At 41.7% G+C, this 25,065-nt stretch overlaps 1 protein-coding gene across 1 annotated transcript in view; it reads left to right on the top strand.

Moving 5' to 3' along the window:
* TTC17 (tetratricopeptide repeat domain 17) overlaps positions 1-25,065 on the top strand; it is a 61,902-nt gene that overhangs the window by 29,615 nt on the left and 7,222 nt on the right. The window contains exons 17-22 of the mRNA XM_057408711.1: positions 18,817-18,987; positions 19,621-19,871; positions 20,519-20,684; positions 23,055-23,175; positions 23,508-23,667; positions 24,820-24,903. Of these exons, the coding sequence (XP_057264694.1) occupies positions 18,817-18,987; positions 19,621-19,871; positions 20,519-20,684; positions 23,055-23,175; positions 23,508-23,667; positions 24,820-24,903 (953 nt within the window). The remainder of the gene's footprint in view (positions 1-18,816; positions 18,988-19,620; positions 19,872-20,518; positions 20,685-23,054; positions 23,176-23,507; positions 23,668-24,819; positions 24,904-25,065) is intronic.

Here is a 25,065-nt window from a genome sequence, read left to right as displayed (position 1 = left end):
TTGCACCTGAGATTCATGATGACTTTTTTTTTCCAAGGGTCCTCCCTTTATAGTGCTTTCTCCCTGTAAGGGCCAAGGTTGAGGCACTGCTTTTAATGGAAAAGTTACAGTCCACTAAGAAGTGTTTGGGAATAACCTCTTAAATATTTAGAGGGCTACCACTGAGTGCAAATAACTTCCTGAGTGTGTCAGTAATACCTTAACAGCCTCACCAATATCTCTTACTGGTAAATGGGTAATGCTGGATTCATTTATGGTATTTATGGAAGTGCACAGCTGCTGCTGCTAGGCTACTCAACAGACCCTTTGTACATCCCTTCAAACTTTACAGCCAGACAGATGTGATTTCTTAAAGCTGAAGAATGTGGTAAATAGCAGTTTTGTTTTAATTCATATCCTTTCAGTGTGTTCAGTACTTTGGATGTCATTTTCTAGTGTTCAGTCTTTACAGAACAGGCTGTGTTCTGCCAATGTAATTTTGTTTATATGGGGTATGTGGTCACTGCTCTTAACCTTCCAAATATTTGAGATAGAACGCTTTATTGTCCTTACTGGCTACTTTTGTTAAAAAAAAACCTATCAGTACTATGTTTTGGAGATGGATTCTTTTGTTTCAGTCAGTCCCACTGAATATTTCAAGTACTTGGTCTGTACATGCATATGGCTAAAACGCTGCTCATGAGCAGTCTTGAAGGACCTTATGAATGTACTTGACGATCCCTTCTCTAAAATTGTTACTAAGGTATCTCTCCGTATAATCTTGTTTGTAAATTCAAACCTTATATGGGAGAAATGCTCTTGATTTTCAGTAGTGCTAGAACTTCCTCTGAATTACTGGTTTTTAATTCCCTCTCCAGTGGAAAGACATGGGGAAATGTCTGATTTAGCATCTAGAATTAAACTTTCTAAACAGGTGAGAGGCCATTGTATCTCCTGGTACAATATGGATGATGCCATTGTAGGTGAAATTCCAGGACTCTGCCATTAGAATAATGCTGTCTTTTATGGTCTTATCTATTTTTGCTGTGATTCACAGCACATCAGTTGTGCAGAGAAATTAATGCTGTTTGGCTAACTGCAACACGTCAAGTGGTATACTATGGGCCAGCTGATGGGTCTGTTACTGACTTGTATCATGGTAACACACTGGTACCTTTCATTGAATCTCTTTAATGTTGCATTGCCCTTCTTCTAGAACTCCTGCCATACTGTAAGCAGTAGTGAAACCTGCACCTTTCATCACGAGACACTTCCACTGTTCTGGAAATAAAATTCAGTGTTTGTTTGCTTTTTATTAAGATCTTCTTTTAAATATGGCTGTAACTTGCAAGGTTAAAGTTGATCCAATCAAACCTTAATGACAGCCACTCTATTTTGAAGTTAAGCAGAAAGTAACTTAAAATTATATTGACAGGACTGAGACGGCAATGAGCAATGGCTCTGTTTGAACCCCAGAATGATCTTTTACATCTTTCTTTTCTTCTGTATGCTTTTCTTCCTTAAACTTGCCATATTACTTAAAAATACACTGCTCTAGTTTGGCTAAGTCTTGGCTGCTGTTTGCACTGATTCCTGATCCAGGGTATTCATTCTGAGGTCAACTATTACTGTATATATATATATATATATATATACTGTATACTGTGTGTGTGTATATATATATATATATAATGTATACTTTAGGAAGTTTGAGGAAGAACCTGTATCAAAAGTCCTTCTTTCCTTTCTTGCTCACTTGGCCACAGGTTAACAAAGTGAGCATGAGTGTGTTCATCTGGTACATTGGAATTGGTTTTGATAGTTAAGGAACTTGTGAGGCTGCTAAATCAAGAGAGAGCTGAATATGCCTTAGCGTGTTAATTCTTCTCATTGAATTTCAGTATTCCAGTGTTTAAGTATTTTATTCTCTATTTTTGCCTTTTTCTGGGACTTTTCCTGTCTTAATCTTTCTTTCTTTCTCATTTCTATTTATAATATCCTTTAGGTCGTCTTTTGTCTGAGTGCAAGAAACCTGAAAGTATGAACCTGACAAGTAGCGTAAATGTTCTTTGTCCATTCTTATGCAGAGTGTAAAATAAACACATTTGTTAATTCAACCTTGATGATGATTTGTGGTTTAAGTCAAAACTCATCTCAAAAATGGACGTGTGGATTTGCCTGTCTTATTTTTATAAGGTTTGGGGAAATAACTTTTTTCCCACTGTAAACTTCAGCTGACTCGAGAGGAACATTCACAGGCTATGTGTAAGGGAGGTTAAGTCTCCAAAACCAGAATTATTACAAGAATACATACCCAGAAATCACACTTCACGTTTACAAGTATCCTGAAATATTGGAGGTCTCCTGTTAATCCTTCAGTCCAAAGAAAACAGTTGAAAGGAGATTGTAAGTTTGAATTTTCCTTACATACAATTATTCAACCACAACAGAACCTTAAAAATGCAAACTGTATTCAGATGCTAATATTTCATATTACTTATTGCACTTACAGCATTTATTAAAACATTAATATCATATAGCCTACATAATCTGCTCTTGTTTGGCTCCATGACAGACTGGGAGGCATGTTTTGATGACGAGATGCAAACTGAACACTTCTTTCACACACCTTTCTGGATGGGGCTTCAAGTATAGAGCTAAAGCAGCACATTTGTAAATACATGGATAAGTGCTCAATCACTGTATCTGAAAGTAACAGCAGTAGGGCTGCTTGTGCTCTGGGTTGTAGGCCCACATGATAGCTGTGGTTTTGCTTTGCCTGTCTAAAGCATCTTTTCCCAAGAACTGAACCTACTACTAAGAGATGGGGTTACCTGCTCTGCTACCATGAGCTGCTGGCAGAATCCAGCAAATGGTCAGTGGGAGTTATATGCTTGTATTTGATGGCATATGGGATCAAAAGTCTGAATGTATAGTCTGATTTTTGATGACACTATGTGCTTGTTGTATAGGTGAAGTAGGAATTTACTCCAGCATGTTGGGACATTTGCTGTTAGCACAGGACTTGGTTACTTGCTTATGTGCTCTTGTCTGTATTGCTGCCTGGTACATTTTTCTCTTCTCTAACTTACCTCTGTTCTAGAGATAAACTTGTTTTTCAAACCCAGTTCACTTCATGCATATGAGAAGAGGAATTAAAAACATCAGACCAATGCTTTTTTATTGACAGTGTTAAGGGTGTTGCTACTGAGTGATCAACTGTTCTGTTACTGGCAAGGCAGTTCCTGAAGCATGTTAAGTAGCAGAAACTTCATTTTGCTTGACATATAACTTGAGCAGCCACATATCTGGCACACAAATAACGGGACCAAGAGAGTTGCATAACAAGTGTAAGAACTTAAATGTGAAAAACAGGGTTAACTCTCTGGAGGAATGAGATACTTTGGCTTTGTGCTGCTCATTAAGCTAATAGAGAAAACCATCATTATTTTTGATTGATAGTGAAATGGTGCATTTCCAGGGTTTGTTCCACACACCTTTATGGCTTAAAAATCTGCAAGGAGCTTTTAGCATGTGGTAAGGTCTGTAGAAGAATATCCAGCTAAAGCCTAAGGGATTGATCCTGTGGCCCGTTATTGGCTGATGTGACCATTCAGATGTTGTCAAGCCTTATTAAAATGGTTATAATGTACCTGAAACACGTTTCTAGTGTGATGGTCAGCTGTCCTTTGAAGCATCTATTAACAGCTGTTGTGTAGGACTTTTCCTTACGTGTATAAGGATAATTGCTGCTTGGACAAGTAGAAGTCATGTGTACTCAAAACACTTTTGTCTGACAGTAAGCATTTGCCTCTGACTGACAGTTCCAATTCATTATGAGCTCATGCACTGCAGATTTTTTTAGAGAAGATCAAAATTCAGTCTTAAACTTTAGTAGTAATAAACTGATGGTATTTCAAACATGAAGCACAACTTGTTTCAAGCTTCAAGTTTCTTTAGTCTCACTGTCTTTTGTTGGAAGTAGAGGCAGTGTAAGTACATTATGAATGTATGAGCATGCCATTAAGATATCCAGATGCTTTTATATAGTATGTATGGGTGAGAAAGCAATGCATACTTCTGAATATAGGACTCTGTAACAGCAGTAGCTTAATCATCTGCTTTAAGTATGGGCTTAGTGCCCTCTTGTGGTACAAATACCCTATACCATGTGAAAAGAAGTTCTATTTCATCTCCCTCTTAAAATAAAACGTGGGGAAAAGGTATTTAATCTTTTAAGTGTGTGGATTTTTCCTTTGTCCCCAGCACTTAAGTTCTTACAAAGTTAATAAGCTTAGACCTTTAAGCAGGTTGACCTGTAGAGGAGAGATTGACCTGAAAAGAGAAACTCCGCTTGCAACTCTTAATAGTAAGCTTATGGACAGATTAAATAACTTGCTTAAATCTGCATCACAGTTTAAGCCTCTGAGAGCTGCAGTCACTTCGAGTTCCCTATAGTGATTTCATATACACAAACAATAAGCAAAAGCATCACGTTTCCTTTACAATAGTGTGTTAAAACATAGAGCTGTGCAATACTTCGTGTTTCCAAATGCACCTTTCACTTACTCATTGATCCCCTACAAGCTATGACTGTCTTGATAGTCCCAGCAAGGGGCTGCTACACTTTATTTACATTTGCTATAGCATGAGGGCCTTTTAGACATATTTATCATAATACCGTTATAGTTTCCTCCTTCTCAAGCTGCTGTATCTTGTGGCTTCAGGTAATGCTCATCACTTAGAGTGTTATTAGGTAGAAAGAGAGGATGTTTAATTCTTGGGGCGAAGGGTGTTGAGTTTAGCTCAGAATTTAATCTTAATTTAGCTGAAGAAGGAGGCCAGAATCTGAGAGCTCTCAGAAACACATCATGGCAAATGTTTGCATTATCACTTGATAGCATAAAGTGGGTTCTGTCTTAAACGGAAGCAGTTCCAAAATCAGTGTTATCATTTGAAGTTGGATACTCAGTTGCCTGTTTCTGTCCTCCATGCACCCTCATGCCTGTTGTTCACCCTGCAAGTTCCACCTATGATTTGAAAATACTTTTTGCTACCTGAGTTAGTGCCTGCTGTATAGGTCGGATCTTTCCCTGAAAAGTCTTTGCTTAGTATGACTTGAGTGGCTGAAGGAAGTTGAAAGTGAAGGACTTCGAACTGATAGTGCCATGCCACGCTCACTTTGAAACCTGTCTCTCCTTCCCAAGCTCCATGTGTTTTGATTCTCAAAACTATGCAGAGATGTGTAGGTTGAGATTCTTAAGTTTAAAAGTCATGATACCTGATTTTTACATGGTACCGTATTAAAGGTGGCATTTTTAGCTATGCCAGTATCCAAAGACTCTGTACCCACCACTCACACGTTGTTTCCAAGCAGAGCGGTGGATGTGGTCTACCTTGACTTCAGCAAAGCATTTGACACAGTCTCCCACAGCATCCTCACGGCTAAAATGAGGAAGTGTGGACTGGATGATCAGGTAGTGAGGTGGACTGCGAACTGGCTGAAGGAGAGAAGCCAGAGAGTTGTAGTCTATGGGGCTGAGTCTAGTTGGAGGCCTGTAACTAGTGGAGTGCCTCAAGGGTCAGTACTGGGACCGGTATTATTTAATATATTCATCAATGATTTAGATGAGGGAATTGAGTGTACTATCAGCAAGTTTGCTGATGACACTAAGCTGGGAGGAGTGGCTGATACGCCAGAAGGCTGTGCTGCCATCCAGCGAGACCTGGATAGGCTGGAGAGTTGGGCAGGGAGTAACTTGATGAAATATAACAAGGGAAAGTGTAGAGTCCTGCATCTGGGCAGGAACAACCCCAGGTTCCAGTATAGGTTGGGGAACGACCTGTTAGAGAGCAGTGTAGGGGAGAGGGACCTGGGGGTCCTAGTGGACGACAGGATGACCATGAGCCAACACTGTGCCCTTGTGGCTAAGAAGGCCAATGGCATCCTGGGGTGTATTAGAAGGGCGGTGGTTAGTAGGTCGAGAGAGGTCCTCCTTCCCCTCTACTCTGCCCTGGTGAGACCGCATCTGGAGTATTGTGTCCAGTTCTGGGCCCCTCAATTCAAGAAGGACAGGGAGCTGCTGGAGAGAGTCCAGCGCAGGGCAACGAAGATGATTAAGGGAGTGGAGCATCTCCCTTATGAGGAAAGACTGAGGGAGCTGGGTCTCTATAGTTTGGAGAAGAGGAGACTGAGGGGTGACCTTATCAGTGTCTATAAATATATAAAGGGGGAGTGTCACGAGGACGGAGCCAGGCTCTACTCAGTGGCAAACAATGATAGGACAAGGGGTAATGGGTACAAACTGGAACACAAGAGGTTCCACTTAAACTTGAGAAGAAACTTCTTCTCAGTGAGGGTGACGGAACCCTGGAACAGGCTGCCCAGGGAGGTTGTGGAGTCTCCTTCCCTGGAGACATTCAAAACCCGCCTGGACGCATTCCTGTGTAACATTATCTAGGTGTTCCTGCTCCGGCAGGGGGATTGGACTAGATGATCTTTCGAGGTCCCTTCCAATCTCTTAACATACTGTGATACTGTGATACTGCTTGCTATGAAATCATGCACGTTAAAGGTTTCTGTAACCAGCAAACTGAGCTGTCTTAAGTATATCTCTGTTGCATTTGTTAAACGTTAATGGGTGAATTTGGTCTGCAGCTTCTTTTTGTACTAGCATTAGGTGATGTCTTTGCATAATGCAGAGTCTTTCAAGCTTATGTACTTTGCTTTTTTACAGCATAACAGTGTACCTAACAACTTCTCACAACAGTCAGCAGTCTCGCTTTGCACTGTGCTCTGTTAAGAATGGCATGCCTGCAATATTTAGTGTTCTGTATTCACTCTGTCTTTTCCCAGGATCAGAAGGCCACAGGCTGGCTGAGAATGGAGAAGTCAGTCATGGCCTCAGCTGCGGGAGTAACTATGGAAGTGGGAATAGCACAATGGAAGGGAATTTAGAATTGTAGGGCAGTTCAGTGGGAGTTTACTGATGCAAAACTATTAATATATGAAGAAAAAGCAGTACAGTATTAAACTAAATATAATGTGACATTCGCCATTTATATCTGCCTTTATAGTGCAAATGATTCTTCATGCTATGTTATTTGCACCCTTCAGTTACTTCAGCATAACTACGCGCTCCTGTAGTAGGAGGATCATCAAGGGTTAGAGTGGAAGGGAAGAGGTTCTCCTAACTAAATTTTTCAGGACCTGATACCTTCAGTTATTAGAGGTATTATTATTCTTCTGCAGTGTTTGTGGTGCTTTTTTCTGTGATAGGAATATAAAGAAAAGGAGACAGTTGCTACTGCCTTTGTCTTCATCTCATTTTAGGAAGCTGCATTTGCCAGTGGCAGTTTCTTGCACGTAGCTGCTAAAAATTCTTAAGTGACCCTGAATAGTCATAGTTTTTAAAAAGGCCCAACAATTGCATATGGTTAAGAGCTTTTTGGGGATTACCCAAAGCATTAATTCTCCAGTTGCATCTCCAGGAAGATAGAGTTGCACAAACAACTTCCTTGTAAAGCTGTGCAGACTGGATTAGTGAGTTAAAGCATGTTTGGAAGAGAAAGGACATGTGGTCCCCACATATGGGAGATCTGGTAGTGCATAATTAACATTACTTGCCAAGACCTTGAAGGCTGTAGTCACTTGGCTTAAATCTGTGAACTTGTAAAAAGGTGAAGTGTAGCCTCAGCCTGTAATGAGTCATGTTGAGATTGTCTCAAAGCAGCATGTAATGCCATGTGCTCAGATTAAAATGAGCACTGCATGCTGAGCCATGGAGTGCCAGGCACTTAACTACCCCTGATCTGTCTACTTTATTGATGTGGTTTTTCCTTTTAAGGTTGGTTGCCTGGTTCATGTGAGTTTGTGTTGTGCTCTGACTGTCCTCAGAGCTTTCAATCTGTCCTGTGTTACGGCTACTAGTGACTGAAACTAGGACAGTTCAGAGTTTCCCTTGAGGAAAAGATCGATGCTTCTTCAGTGCAGCAGTTTCAGGGAGAAGGGACACTCTTCCAATAATTCCTAGTCTTTCTGCAGCTACTGTTCTATAGATCTGTATTATTCTGGCAGTGGGAAGAGGGTATTGTCCTGTTAAATCCTAAACTAAGGTGGTTGGCAGTATTCTTGTCAAACAGCCTTCTGCAGTTATTCCTTACCTGGACTCAACGAAAGGCTAATGCAGTTCTTGGTCATCACTCCCTCAAAACCAGGATTGATTTATTTTTTCTCTTATTTACAGCAACATCTCTGCTTCTTCATGGAATTGTGTAACATATGGCCTGTCAGACAAATTGCTAAGCACTTAAGAGCTATCTTAGATTAATAAGGGGTATACCTACCAGCACATTGTTTTGCTGTTTGAGTGTGTCCATGTTTTGTCTTTGATCTCCAGTTAGGAGAAAGATTGCACTGGTATCTATCCCAAACAGATCTATAAATTGTCATGGATCAAGTCCCACTATTGGAACAGAATCACAGACTGGTTTGGGTTGGAAAGGACTTTAAGATCGTCTAGTTCCAACCCCCTGCCATGAGCAGGGATGCCTCACACTAGACCAGGTTGCTCAAGGCCTGTGTATTAATCTATTGAGCAGTATAACCTAGTGAAGAGATACAACAAAAATACAGCCTATCAAAAATATTCTCTTAAAACAAAACCTATGAAATCAGGTTCCTGTGTGATACTGTTTAAGTAGCAATATATGGTGCACACCTTACAGACAGAGTGGTAGTGAAAAGACACGCACATAAAGCCATTATTGGGTTTTATAGTGTCAACCATGCATGTTGGGAGAAGCAGAAAGCTAACAGTAGCTCACAGTGGGGTTATTTAACAGTGTACAGTTCAACTAAAGGATGCCATTTCTCATCAGTGTCTTAAAGTCCCTTTTAAATTTGAGTTCATGGGTACCACAGGGTCTAATATTTAATATTCAGCATAAGAAGAGGTATGTATATAATACAGAAGACAGATTAGAAAGAGAGCAAAACAAACGCAGGCCACTGTTGCCTTTGCTTATGCTAGTGATCCTTAAACTAAGAATTTCCGTGGCTTCATCAGAGCCAGATTTCAGAAGTGTGTTGCGTGCAGGGGGCCAAGCATTAGTCATTCGATATTCATAGCATGCATTATGCTGTGATCTGCTGTGGGTGAGTGTTTATCGTTAAGGAATTAATAAGGAACTATTATCTGACAGGAGGAGAAAATTCTGGCACATAGATGTCACTGAGGACAAGCCTTTGCCTTCAGAGCTTACATGTGCTTGTTTCTCTTGCCTTTCCCTTTTTCCCCAAAGCAAACCAACGACTAAAACCTAGCTATTCTGGAGGCACAGGCTGAAAGTGACACTGGAGTTCTACCTGCCTTCCTCCTCTGTATGCAGGACCAGAAAGAGACCCTGAAAGAGACATTTTCCAGTCTCTTTTATCCACTGACAGGATTGGAGAGTTTAAATTTAGGTGTTGGTGTTGGGAGCAGCACTGGTCAATATCTTTGTCAGCAGCATAGACAGTGGGATCGAGTGCACCCTCAGCAGGTTTGCTGCTGACACCAGGCTGTGTGGTGCGGTCAACACACTGGAGGGAAGGGATGGGATCCAGAGGGACCTTGACACACTTGAGAGGTGGGCCATTGCCAGCATCATGAAGTTCAACAAAACAAAGTGCAAGGTCCTACACCCGGGTTGGGGCAATCCCAGGCACAAATACACATTGGTTGGAGATTGAGAGCAGCCTTGGGGAGAAGGACTTGGGGGTGTCAATGGACAAAAGGCTCAATATGACCTGGTAGTGTGCACTTGCCGCCCAGAAACCAGCCATGTGCTGGGCTGTATCAAAAGGACCAGCAGGTGGCCAGCAGGTCAAGGGAGAGGATTCTCCCTCCCTACTCTCCCTCCCTACTCCACTTTTGTGAGACCCCCCCCTTCTGAGTCCTGTGTCCAGCTGTGGGGTAACAATACAGGGGGGATGTGGAGCTGTTGGAGCGAGTCCAGAGGAGGCCACGGAGATGCTGTGGGGCCTGGAGCAGCTCTGCTCTGGAGTCAGGCTGAGAGAGCTGGGCTGGGTCAACCCGGAGAAAGGTCTGGGGAGACCTGATAGCAGCCTTCCGTAACCTGAAGCGGACCCACAGGAAATCTGGAGAGGGGCTATTTACGAGTGCACATAGTGGCAGGACAAGAGGCAATGGCTTTAAACTGCAAGAGAATAGATTGAGATCTTAGGAAAAAAATCTTCCTTGTGAGGGTGCTGAGGCGCTGGCACAGGGTGCCCAGAGAAGCTGTGGCTGCCCCATCCCTGGCAGTGTTCAAGGCCAGGTTGGACACAGGGGCTTGGAGCAACCTGGTCTAGTGGAAGGTCTCCCTGCCCATGGCAGGGGTTGAAACTAGTTTAAGGTCTTTTCCAACCCAGACTATTCTATGATTCTATTTTAGGCCCATTGAACAAGCTTTGCTTCTACGTGTGCGTCATAAAAACCAAACAAGGCCTATTTTGTTGGGTATAGAGGAAGGAGGAGAGTGCAAGCCTTAAGTAATCAACCTCTTTTATTTTGCCCTCCCTGTTTTTAACTATGGGAGGGTGGGTTGATGTTTTCTACTCTATTATAAGGTAGCCTACTGAATTCTTCAGGATGCTTAGCATGCATGTTTCCTATTAAATTACAACATGTTCTAATTTAAATAGGTTTGTTTCCTCTTTAAGTTTTTTTTTGCCATGTTTTATTCATCACTTCTTTATATTTCATAAGGAGAATTCGTGTGTCTGTTCATCAGGGACTGGTGTGTTACGCAATGGTGAGGTATTTCACTTAGTAGGAACAAGGAATTTGGTTATGTATTGTTGGCATTTGTATGCTTTAAAAGGTTTAATCAGAACTGCTGTAATGAGACAAATAGATAATCTTTAAATCTATAGTAAGCCAATTTAGAGGCGTCTTTTGGCTACAAATCAGGTTTAAAAACTGTTTCCCTATGAGAACAGTTGTTTTACGACATAATCCTCTTAATTGAAAACCTGTTGTTGGAATAAATGATAAAACAGAACCAACTTTTATATGCTTCCTTTTGTGTGCCTGAGTCTTTGACCACATAAATCATCATCCTGTTTGCTCTGCATCAAACCAAAGCTTGTTATGTAGCACGCTCTTCTTACTGCTCGATTTTGAGCATGCCCCTCATCCGAAGGGTCATCTAAGGGAGAAACTTAGAGAAGAGGTAGGAATTTATGAAAATCAACTTGTAAAATACTGTATATTGCTTTTTCCTTATTCGTTCTCTATACTTAGCCTTTATTTTTCTGTTAGCAGAATGTCCTGTTCTTTGAAAATGTTTATTTTTGTCCTGTAACTTCAGTGTTGCAAAGAAGGGTTTATATTAAAGGAAAAGCTAAAAATGAACTTTGTTTCTGTGTGGGGAGAAAACACATCAAAACTTAGTCTATATTTTGGGCACTACACCCATCATTCTCTGCCATTACCCATATTGGTACTTAACTTGAAATACTTGACCATCAGGGACTGTAGTGGTAGGACAAGGGGTGATGGGTTCAAACTGAAACAGGGGAAGTTCAGGTTAGATATAAGGAAGAAGTTCTTTACTGTAAGGGTGCTGAGGCACTGGAATGGGTTGTCCAGGGAAGCTGTGAATGCTCCATCCCTGGCAGTGTTCAAGGCCAGGTTGGCCAGAGCCTTGGGTGAGATGGTTTAGTGTGAGGTGTCCCTGCCCATGGCAGGGGGTTGGAACTGGATGATCTTAAGGTCCTTTCCAACCCAAACCATCCTATGATTCTATGACCAGAGAAGGAATTTGCTGTCTTAGAGTAATAACTTATTGTTATTTCTTCATTATTCCAGAATGGTAGCTATGATGATGTGTGGGTAGTAGATAACATTTTTTAGTATTGGGATATTACAACTGTAAAAAGTACTGGAGGTACATGTGTGTTACTGTTCTGGAGCCTAGTCATGCCTTACTGAGACTAGCAGTGATGCTTTTGGGTTTAGGGAGAGCAAGACTGACTGCTGGGTGGGCTGTTGGGCTTTCTGAGTCTGTGACAGGGCTTCAGACGATTTTACTCTGCTTCAGGTTGAAAACCTTTAGTAGCTTATCCATCTTCCTTGTATTTTCCTGGGTCCTGTAGTGCACAGTGAAGAGTGGGACTTGTGTATAGACCTGTCAAACATTCACAGGTCAGTATTGCATAGCCAGGTAATCATATTAAGAACTTTTCTTCTCCATTTACTTCCCTTCTCTGACTAAAAATGAACTGAAAACGCTTTGGTCACATATTCTTTTATGCTTGTGTGTGTGGAAAGCCCCAGCTTTTCTCTGGTAGTGCTTCTGGAGCACAGTGCTGTCTTGCAGCAGTTAGGCCTTGTGACCTTTCTGTAATGTTTTTGATGACAGTTCTGTTCAGTCATAAGTGGTTTGCAGTTTCTGCTTTCAGAGCTCAATCATGGGATTCATTTTGAAGTGTAAATACATGTTTTTTTCCAGGAAAACGGTAAGAAAAGGAACACATGAGTTTTAGAGCTGCATCTTAATAGAACAGTGTTCATTTATAATTAAGGTGAGCAGAGCACTAGCTGCTAAAGATAGGTCTTGTCTCTAGTTACTGCTCATCCTATTGCTTTTAATACTCATCTCAAAATAACTGGCATGGATTTTTTTCCCTTTAACAAATGTTCTGCAGTCAAATGTCTGTTCATGTGTGACTGGAATAACATAGCTGCTTTTAAGGGCTCACAAGATCTTTAGAAAATTACCATGTTCACCTTGAAACATCACGGTAATTCAGGTATGCAGCGTGTTTTAACAGTGCTATGAAAGTCATAGCTCATGCTTTCTATGTTGTATGAAAGGATGGTCTCTCAAAGAGCACTTCCCCATAACACTACCCTGACTTGTTAATGTCATATTGCAGTGAAGTCACCGTGGTGCAGAAAGTAGGACAGTTCTTCAGGTGCTGCTTTGGCCCTGATTTTGATGACTGAGATCCCAGTAGTTGTAGTGTTCTGGTAGGTGAGTTCATTCATTCCAGATTATTCTTGTAAACTCTGGTAAATTGAACCATCTGGTAAATGGGTTTAAACTTAAACAGGGGATGTTTAGTTTGAATATAAGGAGGAAGTTCTTTCCTGTGGGGGTGGTGAGGTGCTGGAACAGTTTGCCCAGAGAAGTGATAAATGCCCCATCCCTGGCAGTGTTCAGAGCTAGGCTGGACAGAGCCTTGGGTGCCATGGTCAAGTGTGAGGTGTCCCTGCCCATGGCAGGGGGTTGGGACTGGATGATCTTAATGTCCTTTCCAACCCAAACCATTCTATGAGTCTATATTGCACATGACATAAAGCAGTGAACAAGACTTGCTCTATGAAAGTCATGCGTGACAGAAGTCATGGCTTCAGTTTGATTTCTATAATGGATATATTTTATCCTAATTCTACATACGAAGTGTCACCCAAGCTGTGAGCACCACTAAAGTTTTCACATCACCAAAGAACAGCATTAATTGTTACACGTTTTCATGTGTAAGGTGGTAATGTACCAACCCCTTTGACTCGTGTCTCTCTGTATCTTTGTAAGCAGTAACTAGCAAAAGTCAAAGGAAGACAGCTTATTGATGCCCTGCTTCAGAAATGTCTGTAGATGAGACCTTTTGTGAGCATGCAGGGATTAAAGCCTATTTCCATTAAGCTCATGACATGTCATTCATGCTATCAAAAAAAGAGAACTACCTTCACTCAATTTCACTGTGGGGAATACCAGTTTTGAGCTCACATCAAAAAGTATGGAGTTAACTCCTGTTAGTAGGTTGGTTTCAGTCTGTTCTGTGCTCTGACAACTCGGGTATTAGGCTGACAATATCTGTATTAAGAAGAGTTCTCTCTTTGCATTGTTTAAATGCAAAGGGGCACATCATTTCAGTGACATCGCCATTTAACTTGCATTTTGTGTAATCTAATGCAAGTCACTGACTGCAGCAATAGTCACTTGATTCTTGTAATCATTCGAGAGATAATCTGGCACTGCTTATTCCAAGTGGTATGAAAAATAGCTGTACATAAATTTGAAATGACTTTTAATTCTGAGGCATTATTCTGCCATTGTAATTTCTAAATGGGTTCCAAAAAATCTAAGGAAATTTGTTTGTCTTGTCATAAGAAGTTAGGAGCCAATACTTTTCTTAAACCTATTACGTTGAACCATAGATGGTATCATTAGGAATGCTGTATTTCACAAGCTCTGCGCTGACAAGCTAAGAAGAACAAGTCCAGAGGAGGCCACGAGGATGATCAGGGGACTGGAGCACCTCCCACATGGTTTAGTGTGAGGTGTCCCTGTGCATGGCAAGGGGGGTTGGAACTGCATGATCATAAGGTCCTTTCCAACCTAAACCATTCTATGATTCTATAAGAAAAAGTCAGTAAAATCTCTGTGCTAACCAAAGAGAGATAATTTTACTTTTGATGCTCAATGCTGTTGATGTCACCAAATCATCCATCTTAACTTGGTATATAGGAATCAAACAGTGACAGTATTTAGGGAGGCCTCATTCTCTCTGCCGGATGTACCACAAGACACAAAGAGCTGCAGTGCAGTTCATTTAGAGCTTTAAAACAATCAATGCCCTCTTTAATAATGAACTTTGATTACTTTGGGGACCTTCATCAAGGTGCAGCACTTCATGTGATACATTGAGGGTGCTGATTGCTCATCTTTCCTCTTCTTCGTACTTCTCATATTTCTTTCCTTGCTTTAGGTAAGCAGCTTTGAGTCTAAGGGCATGGAATCACCTAAATTGACAGAAGTTTGCTCTTAATCAAACAAAATGCCCCACGTAGTACCAGAAATATGTATATAAATATATGTAATATATATAATAAGGAAAGTTCATGATTGCTTCCAAGTGTCTTTCCTGAGAAATGTGGCAATATGAAGTATGGTTCAGAATAAATATTTGTTATCCCTTTATACGTGGAATAAGTCTTCAATGTCAGTTACTGCTAGAATCATAGAATAGTTAGGGTTGGAAAGGACCTTAAGATTATCCAGTTCCAACCCCCCTGCCATGGGCAGGGACACCTCACACTAAACCATGGCACCCAAGGGTCCAACCTGGCCTTGAACACCACCAGGGATGGAGCATTCACAGTTTCCCTGGGCAACCCATTCCAGTGCCTCACCACCCTTACAGTAAAGAACTTCTTCCTTATATCCAATCTAAACTTCCCCCATTTAAGTTTTAACCCGTTACCCCTTGTCCTATCACTGCAGTCCCTAATGAAGAGTCCATCCCCAGCATTCCTATAGCATCCATCACTTCTCCTTCCTGCTATTTCTCCTTCCTGGCTACAGATGTCAACACTGCGTGTTTCTTTCCTTACATGAAGTGGCTTTCAACTTAAGAGTTTGGAATCATCCAATTCCTAAGCAAGAGCTGAAGTGTGACTTTTTGTTTGGGGATTTTTAGCCCTACCAACTGTAGTAGGTACCACAGCTTGGGTGACATTGGAGAGGGGTCCTGAAAATCAGAAAGGTGGTTAATATTAGGTGGGATGGATGGATTAGCAGATCTTTTCTCTATTTAAAATGTATGTTGTGCTAGTGCTGTACAAGCGCATTCACTTTGGCCCCCAAAAATTACAAGCTAGAACAATATGAGAAATAGAGAACTTTAATATATAATACTGTGTTCTGCTTTTAATGTCCAAAGTCTCAGTTTAGAGTTTGTATTTGCTTTTTCCCTCCAGTGGATTTGCTTAATAATTTACAACGCTGGAACAGGCTGCCCAAGGAAGTTGTGACTGCTCCATCCCTGGGAGTGTTCAAGGTCGGGTTGGACGGGGTTTGGAGCAACCTGCTCTAGTGGAAGGTGTCCCTGCCTGTGGGACAGGGGTGGAACTGGATGAGCTTTAAGGTCCCTTCCAACCCAAACCATTCCATGATTCTATTCTCTTTCTTTCCCTGCAAATTTCTGCATTAATCTGACACAGTCAGACTAGTTATTTGTGTTATTTCTAACACCTCAATGAAGACCCAGACACTTGTTTTGTGTCATCTCTATAGCATCTTTGTTTCACTGCCTGGAACATAGTAACCATGTCTCATAATAGAGGGTAGGATATGTACTTTCTTCTCTTTCTTAGTTCTGCAGAATCAATAGGAAAAGTGGCTCTCATAAAATTAAATGAGCATAGAAGTGCTCCTTCTATAGTAAGTTTTCAGGATGGAGTAAGCTGAGTTGATCAAGTGCTACAAAGTCATTTTAGACTTCAAGTTTTGTAGCTGCAGTATCACTGTGTGGGGACTTCACACCTAAACTTCACATGGACTTATTTAGACAGCCAGAATATGTGTGCAGTGTTAATAATACGTAGCTGACCATAGGGTGGCAGTCGCTTCTGTCCTTCACTAAGGCTAAGGTGCTGTAAGTCCTGCAGTGATACAGCTCATGTCCTACAGCCAGTGAGTGTGCCTGGAGTTTGGGGCTGTGCTGCTCCCTTGCTGGTCTCACACTTTTACCCTGTTGGTCTGCAGGCATCTGGCTGATAGGAGCTGTGAAGTTCTCGCAGTGTTTCATTGCCGCCAGCTTCACGCTCATCACAGATCTTAAACATACACTGGTTTTTCAACCAGTGACGTTAGACAACTGAAAGCAACAACTTGAAGAAGGAGGCCACTCAGGTTTCTATATATAGCAGCTGTCAGATCCCAAGAAAGCCACTGTTCGTCGAGTCTCGGTTTCTAAATTAACAGAGTCCCTCTTAAGTAGAATTTTAAGTGGTTTTTCTTTTCCTTTTGCTTTTTTTCCCTCTCTTTTTGCTGTTTCTAGTTCACTTGAAAACAGTGGTCTCTTTTTCAGCCCTTTTGCTTTTGTTCTTTACACGAATGGTGAGTTGACCTTCAGCAAAGGGAGTTGTGGTCATCGCATTACTGAAACACACCTGACTTGCATCAGAATCAGGCTGGTTTGATGGCAGGCAGGGGGGACTGGTTTCAGCTTGAGGGTTCTGTGCATACCATCTCTCATAAATTAAACATGAGGATCTCTATAGGGTGAAGTGATTTTTTTGTTTGTTTTGATGAAACCAATTAATTTTCTATTGGCTGCATGGAGGAAGTGAGGAGGGGATTAAAGAAAGAGTCAATGAATGATAGAGTAGGAAAGGCAGAGCATAACTATGGCAGATGCTAGAAAAGTTTATGAAGTTAACTGCGTCTGGTTTGCATATTTGCTCATAAAATACATTGTTTGACTTCTATACAGCAGAAAAGGTGGGTCTGGAAATAGTTTCCTCAGAGGGTTTATGAGTATAGTTTTATTTGATCCTTGGTCACACCACCATACCCCCCTAGAAAACTGTTTCTCCTCCAAACATGCCACCAGAGTGTTCACAGATGCAAAAGTAGAGACCATCCAGCAAAAAGCTATGGTTTCACTTTGCTGAGAGGTGATGGACCAGGTTATCCTTACACAAGAGTTAGAATCACTCCCTTGTCCTGCTGGCCTGATAAAGAGTGAGACTTCAAAGTACTGTTTTGTAACATAGGATCATTGCATGGAGAAGAAAGGAGGCACTGATCTAATTTCTTCACATTCTCATATTTTATGCTGCTAGCTTAAAAAAATAGTGGTTTTCATATGCATGGAGCAGTGCCATTTGCATTCATGAGGGTAGAATGGGGAACATACTTGAGAATCTTGCATTTAATTTAAGCTTTCTTTGATTCACTATGTGCTTCTTAATTCATTTGTGTATGTATGCTATTTTGACTCACAAGTGATTGAAAGGAAGGTTTGAGAGCAGCAGCTTCGTACACAGAATATGTTTCTCTCTGTGGGGACATGCTTCCCATGTGATAAGAGGCAGGTACCCTGGTCCATGTCTCAGCCCCATAGCTGTGCAGTGGGGTTTGGGGCAGCTTCTCCCCATATGAAGAATCCTGTCTCTTAGCTGTGCAACTCGGAGGGTCGTGGCAGCAGCTCTCTGAGCATCTCTTCTCCTCAAACACTGGCAAGTAATTGCTGTTAGAAGCTCTCAGATCTTCAGTTAAAATGTATTAAAGATAAAATATATTGCCACAAAGGTGCAGGTGGTTACCCTTTAAGCTTAACAGTATCTCACTGAAGGATGCTCCAATGCTTGTGTTGCAAGTTTGCTCTTTAGTGTTTTTTTTTACCTGCTTATTGCTGGCTCTGCATTTGGCTTTTTCCAGTGTTATTCCTAGATCTTTGCATTTGGTGGAACCTGACCACAGAATTATAGATGTTAAATTTTCAGCTGAATAAACTGGGTTTTGGCACATATTAATACTTGTAGCTTTTGTCTGTCTGCCTAATGAGCTAATCTTACCTATGGGCTGCCTGTTGCTGGCTCAGAAGGTCAGAGCCTGGCAATCACATGTCAGTCTGCCTTGGCCCTTTTTCTTATGCATGGGAACGTTATGGTGTCTTAGGGAAGTTTATGGCAGGCAAGCCCCACATATGGTGCATTGTCACTAAAAATATGTCTTGGGAATGCTCATTGGGGTGGCCACCAGCACACAGTTGTTTCCTATGCACTGTGTAACCTTCCCTCAAAAGAGAACTGATTTTTCCTTCTTTAGTACTTCATTGTGTATACCTATTAACATGGTTTCCTGTAACTGTTTTAGGTGATCTGCCTTGTCAAGAGGCACATTAGCTTTTTAATCACTGAATGAAGTCTTTGTAGAGTTACTCTGCTAATCCATATGTAGAAAACTAGAAGAGTGTAGCTTCTGCAGTACGGCTTCTGTGCTTGTAGCCTTGAGGAGCAGGCTTACGTGGTGTGTCAGTGAATATCTCTCTTTCAGGCCACTGTCATGAGAAAAATCCAGATGGCAGTCACGACAAAGAGAAATACTTTGAAGACCACTATGAGTCAGTTACTGCAGTGGCAGAAGGACGCTCAGAGGGAGGTACCGAAGATCCAGAAGTCCTTACTCAGAGTTTAGCAAGGGGTCCCTCCTTCTTGAGACTGGAGAGTAAGTTCAACCTTACAAAATCAGTGCCACCGAATGAATCAGGCTCTAGAGCTGTCTTCCTTCCTCCAAAAAAGCTACTTTTCCCCCTCCCTAAAGCAAAAAGTAACCCTTAAAACCAGTTTTTTTTCTGTTCACTGTTGTTCTTCTGCAAGCTAAACATCAAAATGCATTCAATAAAACAAATGTTTAGACATTTTCCAAGCTAAAGGATGTAGGTTTTTGCGAGAGTTTACAAACGTGGTGGTTGTACCTCAGTGAATTCAGCTATGCCAGACAGAAGGGAAGAAAACCAGCATCTATGGTTAAGGTAGAGGGAGCTTTCATCAGTGTTTAATGCATATATGTAGAGGAGAGACACTACCCATTTACTCCCCCAAACAAGGCAGACCTGTGGTTTGGAAAGGAAACTGATGTAAGTGGTCTAGAGGAGCTGATTTTGAAGCTGTAGATGATGCTTATTTGTAGCAGGGAAATCTGCATTTTCCAGGCCCCCTCTCCATTTGAAGTGTGCAGTAAGCAGTCGGTGACACTTGGTTTGTGCAAGTGGAAAAGTCAGCTCACAGAAAATAGATCTTTTTTGATGTGATTTTTGGAAGTACCAGGAAAAGAAGCTTTTATGGTATTCCCTCTTAGACGCAGTCACTGCAGAAAGCAACGGTTCGGAAGGGATGGAGGGTTTAGAAGATGATCAGATGTCTGAAGAGATGCTGGCTTTGGTGGATGAGTTTGAAAACTCTTGGCCTCAGGAAGCTTTTGAAGGGGCACTGGAGGTAAAAGGTCGTCGGATGGACTTGCAGGGAATCCGAGTCCTAAAGAAGGGATCTCAGGATGGACTGGCTAGCTCCTGTTTTGGGGACTGTGGTGATGATGATGAAGCTGAATGGGTAAGTTTGGATGGGTTTAGTGAAGTCTTGTACCAACTTATAATAGTATAAGGGGAGGAGAGAAAGATGAGGACAGGCCAGGGTGTTGAACACTGGAATATATGTAGGAAATGCCCTATGGGCCTCAAAGAGCTGGTTCATGGCTTGTGTGAAATGAACAAGTAGTTTCAGTCCATCTTCTAATAGAAGGGCCTCTGCATCACTAAACCTGACATTAAAAGCCTTGAGTATCAGCAGCAAGAGCTTAGGTGTTGAATGATGCTGGGTGCCCTCAAACTTCTTGCTCACAGTTAAAAGGAGAAAAGTCTCTAACCAAAAGTTCTAGCTTGCATGAGAAAATGAAATACCTGAATGATCGTGTTACAAACAAAATACATAATGAAAACTGCCTTTCAGTTCTGAACAGTTAAGATGGTTTTCTCCTTTGTCCTTTGATTTGGAGTTGTGTACTTTGTTTGCATAGTGTGATGCAGTGAGAGTGGGCAGACCGTAGAGAATGGGTTGGCGTGGAGTTGGGAGGGAGAGAAAGATCTCATCTTTAGCATCTTTGAAATGGAATCTTTGGGCTAAAACAAGTAGTGTATTGGAGCTGATAACAGTCATGGCGTTTCATAATGTTAACCTTGCTAATACTGTTCTTTTGATAGATCACTTTTCAGGTCAAACGTTTAAAGAAACCAAAAGCTGAAAGCTTGGATCTCCAGGAGCCAGTTGGGAGAAACGGGGAAGAAGGGACTAATGGAGACAATGAAAACTTTTACCAAACTGCCCTGGAGATCAGTGGACCAAAGATACCTTCTCCTGGACCAATAGGTAACCTGCTGATTCTAGAGAAAGCAAGTCGTTTCCAACTCCTATATTACTCTGGTTTGTTTCCTTTGCAGCTTTTATATTACACTGGTTTACTACCATAAATATGTGTCACAAAGACTATGTAGTGAATATGCCTTTGGATAAATTCTCTTCCATCTCCACCTTTAGCGTGAAGTACAGCATAACTTTGTCTCCTGAATGAAAACTTTCTAGTTAATTCCCAGGTCTTCAGGGGATAATGGGATAGGAGTGGAGAATGAAAGAGGTAGATATAGAAGTAGTAAAGGAGAGAGGGGGTGAGTAGTCAAAGAAGTTAGTTTGTCAGATGAAACAGCAGGGACAAATGCAGGATGAGAGCTTGAATTGGTTGCTCACTAAACAGAAGACACAACTCAAAAAAGAACACAGAAAGCTTGATCTCATAAAACCAAAACACATCTTAAAAGTGGTCTGTTGTGATTGGTTTGGTGATGATATAGGAGAAAACATAGAGGCTCTCTTCCAGATAATGGAGCTACAGAAGAGTAGTTTTGTACCAGTGTAAATGAGGAGGTTTAGAGAGGGAGGTGGAGCTTTTGCTAGTTGAGTAAGAGGCATTGGAGAGTGGTCTACTGATATGGTGCAAGCTGGTGCCACTGCTACATTCAGGTGGGCAGAAGTCATCAGCACGATTGCATGGGATGAAATTTCATGTTGCTGGAACCTAATGTGGCCAAAGAGGAGAACCAAAGGAATTGGGCCTCATACTTTTTGTTTTACGCTCATTTCAGTGGAGCTAAAATCTTAATGTCATAGAGCTGACATGTAAGCAAAGATGTGTTCTCCACTACATTTTAGTCCTTGAGGATTTGATGACCTGGAAAGTGGTTTCACATTTTGAAAGCTTTTACGTTAAATCTTTAACAAGCTCCTATTTTAGCAACTGTCTAACGTAAGTTACGAAATTAAATATGTAAATAGGGGAGAAGGGATCATCATTTGTGAGCACACACTTGGCATTTCCTCCGTGTATCTTCTCTCCCTCTGAGCTACTTTGTGGCTTGATTACATAGCATCCCTCAGTTATAAAGTAGTTACCTTCCTAATGCTCCTGTGGGGCAGGCTCTGCTGACATCCTCTTTTTGGACAAAAATTTAAGTAACATATTGGAGGTCACTCAGGTTATTCATGGTAGAACAGGGAAATGATGGTATCTGTCCTCTGTTTGGCTGCTGAACTGGCTCTGTGTAGCACTTCCATGCCTCTCACTATCTTTTGCTCTTTGTGCAGATCAGAACTCACAAGCAGGTAGATCACAGTGGTGGTGATCAGAACTGATCATTCCCCTCTGAAGTTCCTCAGTGATTCTCAAAGCTAATTTTCCTTTAATCAGAATACTTTAGGAAAGACATGGTCATGGTCTTACAGACTTACTCATTACTGTACACAGTTATGGTAAAGCAGTTTACTATGCCTTGGATGGGAAATAGGATTTGCATCCAAATGGGCAAAATTTCAGGTAACTAGAAATAACTATTGAAACCCTGTCTGCATAGCTGGTGCAATAGACTGGCACGTTGTTAAACTTGGCTTCCCACTGTGCAAATTTACGTCTACAATGAATTCCTCTTACATTTCAAACAGTTGGATGTTTCTCAAATGAGAGGAAAATGTTTCCCAACAGTTAACACAAGCTGGATTCCTAGGACTTGGTACAGTATCCGCCAAATGTAAGGGAAAGATTTCAGCAGGAGTTGGTTTAAATGTAAAGATTGGGTTCTTGTTTCTCCCAGTGATCTATTTGTTAATGTAAAGCAAATTATTTAACCTTTCCCTACCTTGGTTAACATGTCTGCAGAATGGGAGGACTGAAGTGTAGTTGCTTAACAGTTTCAGAAGTGTTGCTATGTTGAACGTAAGAATGCGGTAAAAGCCAATCTCTGTCTTAAACAATATTCATTGAAAAGAAATGGCAGTATTTTTCACCTGGGGTTGTCAGAAGATGCAGTCAGCTTTTATTAGTTTGTACCGTAGCTGTAGAACGTAAATGATCACTTCCAAACTTTCTTTAAGGACATTTAAGTAGAGGTATTGCCTATAAACAAGGGTGGCAATTGTTCATCTGTAGCTGTTGAAAAAGTGTAATGAAATGGTATTTAAAACTCCACCTCCTAATCTGTCTTGCGTAGGATCTGGTTCTGTCTTTGGATCCCACCAGTTCCAGTCCATTTAGGTTCAGGAAAGTTCTGAAAGAAATCTGACTGCAGGACCATGACTTTTATACCATAGGGAATGTATCCACTGCTGTGTTTTGTAAATCACTGTAGGGAAGTAGGATGTCCTTCTGCTTCCAGACAGTTTCTTCTCTATGTATTTTTTTCCTTTCTCAAGGAAAGAGACGTGACTATCGTAGCCTTGGCTGGCCAAGTCCTGATGAATGCCTGAAACTCCGTAGGGTAGAGCTTACAACTGTAGCCAGCACATGGCTTGCTGTTTCTGCTAAAAACATTGAGTAAGTATCTTGTATGTGAGCCTTCAATAAGCTACTCCCACAAAGCAAGACAGTTATATGGCCTTCAGTGTGCATAAACTGAAGACTTCAGGGTTCTTTAAAATAAGAAAGAACTGTCAGGATTTCAAAGAAGTTTGGAAACATGGTACTTCATCGATAGATTTGCAAAGGAAAGTGGAAGTACAGATAGGAAATCTGGTTTCTCTTGCTTCTTGAGCTATTCAAATGAGATTCAGCCAGGTTATGGACGATTTATACTCATTAGAAGACTTTGTAAGGACTATTCTGTTTTCTTCTTCTGACTGATTCAGCTTGGTTTATGACCTTTGTAGCATTACAGAGCACATTGATTTTGCCACACAGCTGCAAGAACCAGCCATGGAGCCCCTCTGTAACCCAAATCTGCCAGCCAGCATGCATACTTTGGACCACTTGCAAGGTGTCTCTAGTCGGGGCAGTTTGCATTACACTGGAGAAAGTCAACTGAAAGAGGTATGTCAGAGTTGAAGGCTGTCACACAAAAATGACCATAGCATGGCGGATTCAAGGTGCATTTAGATCAGTGCCCTGTCTGCAGAAGTGACCTTCAGTGAGTGAATGCCTGGATAAAACTAAGAACAATGCAGGCTAAAAGCTATATTTTACCAGAATGTTTTCCCAGCCCTCTATGATTTGGCCTCAGGGAAATCCTAAACCACTGTTTGTGTATTTGTATTTATGTCTTGATGGGTGAATTACTGAAAGAAAAGTCCAACTGAGCATACATAAAACTTCTCAGTATTCTTAGTATTCAGTGCCATGGAGTTATAACACAATGTGATAATAGGGATAGTATTAACTCAAGATAGACAGTGATGTTGTGGGTGTTGGTTGATGAGAAAATGAACATGAGCCGGCTTCAGTGTGCGCTTGCAGCCCAGAAAGCCAACCGTATCCTGGGCTGCATCAAAAGGAGCGTGACCAGCAGGTCGAAGGAGGTGATCCTGCCCCTCTACTCTGCTCTTGTGAGACCTCACCTGGAGTATTGTGTGCAGTTCTGATGTCCTCAACATAAAAAGGACATGGAACTGTTGGAACAGGTCCAGAGGAGGCCACGAGGATGATCAAGGACTGGAGCACCTCCCGTATGAAGACAGGCTGAGAAAGCTGGGGCTGTTCAGCCTGGAGAAGAGAAGGCTGCGTGGAGACCTCATAGCAGCTTCCAGTATCTGAAGGGGGCCTATAGGGATGCTGGGGAGGGACTCTTCATTAGGGACTGTAGTGACAGGACAAGGGGTAACGGGTTCAAACTGAAACAGGGGAAGTTTAGACTGGATATAAGGAAGAAGTTCTTTACTGTGAGGGTGGTGAGGCACTGGAATGGGTTGCCCAGGGAAGTTGTTAATGCTCCATCCCTGGTGGTGTTCAAGGCCAGGCTGGACAGACCCTTGGGTGACATAGTTTAGTGTGAGGTGTCTCTGCCCATGGCAGGGGGGTTGGAACTGGATGATCTTCAGGTCCTTTCCAACCCAAACTATTCTATGTTTCTATGTTTAGGTTGGAACAAGTTAAGGCATTTGTGAAAGGCTGGGGAAATAAGCAACCAACAAGTGAGGGATGACTCTTACCATGTTCCAGCTATAGCCTGTTCTTTGTCTTCCACAGGTGCTACAAAATCTTGGCAAAGACCAGTACTCCCCCCAGTCATTAGAACAAGTTGGTACTCGAATAGCAAAAGCTTTGGATAAGGTATGCGTACATGAGAAAAATAAGGAGTCTGGGCTCACTGCTCATGACTGACACAGTGGTCGATGCAGTCCTGAACCGTTTGTCTGAAATCCCAGTCAAGGAGTGTATTAGTACTTGGACTAGGGATTTGTGTCTGTTCAGCGTCTGTAATGCCCTCACAGG

Source organism: Pezoporus wallicus, unplaced genomic scaffold (assembly GCF_028554395.1).
Source record: "Pezoporus wallicus isolate ANWC-B61680 ecotype Strahan unplaced genomic scaffold, APGP_CSIRO_Pwel_v1 contig_6382, whole genome shotgun sequence".
Lineage (NCBI taxonomy): Eukaryota > Metazoa > Chordata > Aves > Psittaciformes > Psittacidae > Pezoporus > Pezoporus wallicus.
This window is presented reverse-complemented; position numbering and strand designations above follow the sequence as displayed.